Below are 6820 nucleotides of genomic sequence, written 5' to 3' on the forward strand. Positions count from 1 at the left end.
TTACCAAACTAGAAACGGAAAACTTTTACTTATTCAAAGATTTTGCTTGGGTACAAGTATTCACAAGGGTGTCCAAATTCCGAAAAACTCCTGCACGTAATAACAAATACCGACGTCACTTTAAAGCAAACATTTGTACGCAACGATAAAGCCTTCAATTAAATGAACAATAGGTGGGATGAGGTGGAAGACATGTAATGATCTATTTACGAGATTTTACTAGAGATCAGTCCACAAGAAAGTATTTCATTGCACCCGACAGTAGCAGAGCAGTTTCCAATCAAGTGAATTCAGAAGCACAAACTTCAAACTAAATCATGATCAGCCACAGTAAGGTAGGAGTTTTATGCAATATGAGCAAGGTCAATACCGTTGAGGTCATCATGTACAATCGGTGATTTAAACAAAAGTTGATTACGTCACAGATACGTGGGATTGATGCTGGTGAGATTATGTGCAACCCGAGGTCAGCTGTTGTTGGTGGTGGAAGTTTTGGAATGGTTTTGTTGGGTGAACACAAGTCACTCAACAAAGTTGCTGTGAAAATTCTGACTGTACAAGGTGGAGCAAGAGACATGCGACTTATTAAGAACACGTAAGTGAATAAGTGTGTGTAAGTAGTAAAGTAACCCGCAGGTGTTGACTGTAAATACGGGTAAGTTACCCTTTGTAAGCTGGTTACAGCCATTTGGTGACATAATAAGTTGTTATACATGGAAGATGAGATATAAACATTTAACTAATGTATAGTGGGTAGCATAGGCGTCGATTTAGGGGTGGCTGGGGTGACATGTCACCCCTCACAAACAAACAGGGGTGACAACGTTTGCATTGTCACCACTGGATTTCGTTTAAATTAAAAATCATTGCCAGAAAAAAACACACACATTATGCTATGCGTTAAGCTATTTTCCTGTATTATCACTGTCACAATCTTTGACAAACACAAGAGAATCGTGGATTATTGCGCAGCGCAGCAATTGTTGTAGCATAATGGTAAGCATCGGCATTGTTGCGTAATAGATTTGTTTGTTATATCATAATTAATAAAATTTTCAATAGACTGAGTAAAACATATGTGCCGCTTTTCGAAAGGTGGTGCATAATCAAAATGTTTAAAAAACTTATGATTCAGTGTAAAAATGACAGGAAACGGAATTTGCGTCGTTCGCCTACGTTTAGGGCGATAAGACCGACGAAATGTTTTTTGCGTGTTTCTAAGACCTGGAAATGTCACCCTTAATATTTTACAAAACGTTGAAAAATCGACGCCTGTGGTGGGTAGTTACCAGTTTGCGGTCTTTACGCAATATTCCAACAATCAATATTGATTGTAGCATCCTGAACGAATTTGGGAAACTTCAAACCGCCCAATGTGAAAACGTGGTCAGAACATACGGTTGGACAATGCTGTCCTGTAGCATGGGTTTGGTCACAGAATATTGTGCTGGCGGAAATCTACGACAACTACTCCTAGATCACAACCTCGACATCCAAATTCCTCTACGTCTTCGGATGCTCAAAGAAACCATGGATGCAGTCGTTTTCTTCCACGAGTTTCCAGAGAAACCTCTGGTTCACGATGACCTGAAACCCGAAAATATCCTTGTAACCCACGATCTCCATGTAAAGGTTGCCGACTTCGGTAGCGCTCGTTTGGCCGCAGTCACTGGTTCGACCACCGTTCGGGCTCCAGCCGAAGGCAAAAAAATCCAATTCACTGCCGAATATACGGCACCAGAAAAGCTAGAAAACATCACAATGAAACCAAAGAAAGAACACGACGTTTATAGTACTGGAGTGATGACCCACATGTTCATCTTCCGTGAATCTCCCTACCCACCATTGGATGCAAATAAACTGTGGATTGCAATCATCAACGGAAAGAGACCCGACTGTGATGAGATTGAAGAGTTGAAAGCAAGCTTGGGTGACGGTGACAGGGAAATCCTCACAACGATGGATGAAGAAATGAAACTATGTTGGGATCAGGATCCGAAGAAGAGACCTCCTATGAGTGAAGTTCGCGACCGATATCAACGCTTGTTAGACAAGCAAAACCCAGCCGACATCTTGCAACACGTGACAGATTCTGTTCGGCAAATGGATTTAAACGACCCTATCTCACCCAATCAGGGTCAACTCGTTCCGCTTCACCAGTTTTCTACACTCACTGGAAAGTTTCATTCGTCGGAAGGTAAAAATGATTTTTGAAACATGTGATTAGTTGTTGATGTTTGTCATAAGAATTGCACTACATTTGCTTCAGTCCTTTAATGTTTAATGTTGATTTTGTATGTTTGTATTAGCCGGAAACCCTGAAAGAAGCATTGACCTTACCAGTACATCACGTGAAAACCAACAAGGTCAATCACAACACGATGTATCTGAAGTACAAATGTCATCCACTCAACAGCATATAACTTCGTTGCCAAGACAACAAGGTACACGCTTAGCAGAAATTTTACTGATCTTCTTGTTGAGTTTGCATGAGCAACCTTGACTCTTGCTATAAGTAATCTTTATTATATCTTGCAAATAATTCAACAGTTCATTTCGCTGGGCCTTGTAGCCAAGACAATTCAAATTGCAATGTGTACAACTTACATTGACATAGTGTCCAACTTAGTAGCATAAGACCAGATTGTATTTTGCGTATATTGTTTTTTTGTTAGTGCTACCGTTTTAAGTAATGTTGCCTAACCAGTGCCTAAAAATCTTTCTGTCTCAAATGCGCCATCATGCGATGAATAAATTGTTACTTTTTTCAAAGTTGACGTCACACTTCTTACACTGGAGCAAGTGTTTCAACAGCAAGGTGAGTTGTTCAGATTCGTTATTATTCAAATATTTCTCAGCATTTTTCATCCGTCCCAAAATTGTCGCAAACGAAGTAGTTTTTTTGTCTGTAATCTCAAAAAAGCGAGCACTTTAACATGAACCCTGATACAGTTTTGTTGAAAAGTTCACTGGCATCAAAGGGGATATCCCAGACATATTATTTTCACAAATCCGGGGTAAAATAAATATATAGCCTGGCGAGGTTTGAACTCACAACCCTTTGCACACCACTGCACTGTTCTATCCGACAAAACCAGGGGTGTGCAACCTTTAGCTCGGCTAGCTCAAATACAACAAACTAGATTAAACCACGAGGCAAAGCAAAATTTTGGCATCAAATTATGTCTAACTGCCTATATCGATGGTAAGCGTAATTTCAAACTGTGCTTAATGCTAAAGCGTTGTACAGCTTCATTGCGTTGCAAAGTTAAGACTGACTCCATGAGTCCACGCAACAGCAGCAATTGAGAAACGCGAAGAAAAAGGCAATTAATCCGCTTCGTTAAAATGCGGTAAAGTGAGCGCTACATAACCCCCCACCAGAAGCGGACAACAAAATTTACAAACAAAAACGGTCCAGAAGGTGAGTAATGAGACCAGAGAAGTCAAGTGTAAAAGTTCCTTGCTATGACCCGGTATGGTCCTTCATACGGAGGTCTTAAATGCGGGCGATGTTTGTGTGTGCGCAAGAATACGTAAGCGCTGGTGTCTAATGACTGCGGAACATTTTCATGCGGATGTGAGTGACGCGACATTGGTGTCGGCAGGAACCTTCCAACAGCCGACCTCAAAGCGGGCCAAAGTTGACGCGGGGACGGTTCGATGGGTGTTGAACCAATAAAATCGCCAGACACAGCCAACGGTGAACCGTAAACGAGCTCAGCAGACGATGTCCCGAGATCTTATTTTAGAGCGGTGCGGATTCCAAGCATAACCCAGGGAAGCGCGTCTATCCAATTGCTGTCGGTGAGCCGAGCCATAAGTGCACTCTTCAAGTGGCGATGGAAACGTTCGACCAGACCATTTGACTGGGCATGATAAGCCGTCGTGCGATGGAGCTTGACACCAAGAAACCTATTGAAAGATATCCATAAATCAGACTTGAATTGTGGACCACGGTCGGAAGAGATGTCCAAACAAAACGCGACACCCAGTGGTAAACAAATGCCCTGACACACGTTGGCGTGGTAGCATCAGGAAGAGGAACCGCTACCGGCCATCTCGTAAAGCGGTCGACCATTGTAAACAAATAGGTATTGCCCTGTGAAGACGGAAGTGGACCGACTATGTCCACATTAACACGAGCAAAACGAGCCCGTGGAGGCGGGTAGTTTTCGAGCGGTGAACGTACATGTTGTTGGATTTTCGATTTATGACATTGTATGCAGTTGCGTGTCCATAATCCAACCTGTTGTTTTATCCCATGCCACACGAATTTGAAAGCAACTAGCTGGCGGGTGGCTCGAATAGATGGGTGCGACAAACCATGCACAATTTCAAAAAATTTCCGCTGCCAAGACTTGGGTACAATGGGGCGACGTTTTTAGAGACATCACAGAGTATGGTGTCCTCGAAAATACCATACTGTATGTCTTGCAACTTGAGATTGGTCACAGCCATGCGGTATGCTTGAACTTCCGGATCAAGCTGCGCGGTTGCTAAAGCGGAGTAATCCAAGTCCAAAGGAAATTCAATGGAGTCGATGGAGGCTCGGGATAGAGCATCTGCGACCTGATTTTGCTTTCCTTTGATGTATCGCACATCGGTAGTGAACTCGGAAATGGCGGTGAAGTGTCGTTGTTGTCGCGCAGACCAAGGTTGGGAAACTTTTTTGAAGGCAATAATCAACGGTTTGTGGTCAGTGTAAGGCGCAAAACAGTTGGCGCTTGAGGCGAAGGGTGGTGCAAAAGCGTCGCGCGAACAAGTGCTGCCTTACTACGCAACAGCAGCAAAAGAGAAACGCGGCGAAAAAGGCAATTAATCCGCTTCGTTCATATGCGGTAAAGTGAGCGCTACAATGCACGCATACAGTAAAATGGGAATTACGATCAGTCGATTCGAATTCACCTCGTGTCTTGGCATGCGAGAACATGCGTTGTTTTCCCAAACGTATTTCTTTTAAAGCAACGCGTGAATATTTGGATTTGTTGACAGTCGAATATATGTGATTACGTCATACAATATATTGCCGCACCGAAACATTAATTTTAGATAGATGCCAAGACCAATCACTGGACATTTAATGAAAGTTATTGTTTGTTTAGATGAAACCAACGACAAAACACAACTGGTGGAAAAGTATTGCAAGCAGCTGAAGGATGGAAAATATATTGAAGCAAATTTTACAAAGCATCAACTCTCTCGGTTGATTGAAGCTCGAATTAAAACCACGGCTAATGAATTGCGGGCATTCGCAAACAAAAACAGAACTGAAAAGAGATTTCTTGAAGCTTTGTTGTTCTTCCAAATATCAACAGATTTCCATGCCAAGAATCCCAACCCCGAACTTGCAGCTAAAGGTTTAAAGGAATGTGCGAATGGATTAAAACACACAGACATAGCAATCGTGAAAAGTGACGTCAGAAGTAAGCTCATTGTTGGTGATTACGTCATTCCTTTGATCAAAGTCATTCGCCAACAAATAGAGAACTTAGCAAACGTTGATGACAAACTACGCACTGTGTGTGTGGCCGGATGTATTCAAGCCGTCGAAGTGAGTCTTGGTTTAATCGACTCCTTGCAATTGGAGGAAGAAACCATCAATGAAGGGTTGGAACTGATGAGGAGAAAGTTTGGAGCAGATTCAGTAAAGTACAAAATATACGGACACCTCCTCAACAACCTTGGTGTTGTTTGCGCGAAAACATCACGGTTTCGTGACGCAATCAAATATTACCGGGAAGCAATCCAAGCTTTTCGAATGGCCGAAGATTTCTGCACTGAAGAGGAAATGGGGAAAGTGATTAAAACAAGTGAAAACAATCTGAAAATAAACGAAGCAAAGTTGGCCAAACAGTGACTTGCGATATTGAAACAAATAGATGTTTAATATCCTACGAAATAATGTCTTCAACTGAGCTTGTGACGTCATAATGGCCATTTGTTTCACTTATGGTAATGATTTATTATTGAAAATGTGTAAGAATTTTTTCTTTGTGTTTTCTACAATCTTCTGCAACCAACATTCAACCAATGCAATACTTGTAAACGGACGTAGATATTTCTAGCACTGTCCAGTAGCTGCGTGTCGTCCTATGTTGTCTTTGCAACCCATCAACTCCCAGTGTAACTGAGTATGCGATTCTTGTGAGGAGTGTGACCTTCACATGACCCCAGACTCCATAACCACGTGACTTGATCAGTTTACATGCCTTTCCTGTATATCATAAGACCTTACAGGAGGCTACAAATCAACGCTGTGTAATTTGTAATTCAAATACAAGACTTATTTTAACTTTGAAGAAACTTAGGTCCCTATGTAAGTCACAAGACCGTGCAAAGGTTATCGGGAATTAAACGGAACAGTCGGCGGGTGCATTATTGTAGATGACCTTGACAGCACGATTTCTTTGATTTGGTTACCAGATAAAAACAGTGACAGTGTCAACAATTAAAATGTTTCAGCGCTTTAAGAAATATGTAGTTGTGTTCGTAAACTGTAAGTTACACAACTATGTCCTAAAATCACGATATTGTCTGCCATCGACACGGTTCAATGATTTAGGAAATAGTTGTGTATGTATTCATAGTATACTCTTATGGTAGTGCAACGGCTCCTAATTTCTTTGTTTGTTTTATTGTCTGTGGGAAATTCCGTCTCGCATGATTTCCAGGAGATCAAATTCGTCTTTTTGCATACGAAGTGATAGGAAACTCGCAAACAAATTCGAACTACTTAAAACGTGGGTAGAGTTTCAAAACGAATTTTCAATATGTTAAAATAAGTATTATACTGATTCGAATGGGTAAAAAAATAATA

General features: G+C 41.5%; 1 protein-coding gene across 1 annotated transcript; it reads left to right on the forward strand.

Moving 5' to 3' along the window:
- The first annotated feature begins 317 nt into the window (after positions 1-317).
- On the forward strand, positions 318-6015 carry LOC145903137 (uncharacterized). Its single transcript, XM_082991212.1, has 6 exons — positions 318-335; positions 426-595; positions 1338-2197; positions 2310-2444; positions 2774-2818; positions 5106-6015. Exons 1-6 carry the CDS (start codon positions 318-320, stop codon positions 5858-5860), a joined length of 1983 nt encoding a protein of 660 aa, XP_082847338.1. The 3' UTR covers positions 5861-6015.
- The last annotated feature ends 805 nt before the right edge of the window (positions 6016-6820 follow it).

Source organism: Ascidia mentula, chromosome 5, assembly GCF_947561715.1.
Source record: "Ascidia mentula chromosome 5, kaAscMent1.1, whole genome shotgun sequence".
NCBI classification, from domain to species: domain Eukaryota; kingdom Metazoa; phylum Chordata; class Ascidiacea; order Phlebobranchia; family Ascidiidae; genus Ascidia; species Ascidia mentula.

Excerpts from the sequence above, each read along its gene's own strand:
- LOC145903137 (XM_082991212.1), top strand. Across the intron at positions 596-1,337 it reads ATGCGACTTATTAAGAACAC|CATCCTGAACGAATTTGGGA; the intron begins GTAAGTGAATAA and ends TATTGATTGTAG. Across the intron at positions 2,198-2,309 it reads AAAGTTTCATTCGTCGGAAG|CCGGAAACCCTGAAAGAAGC; the intron begins GTAAAAATGATT and ends TGTTTGTATTAG.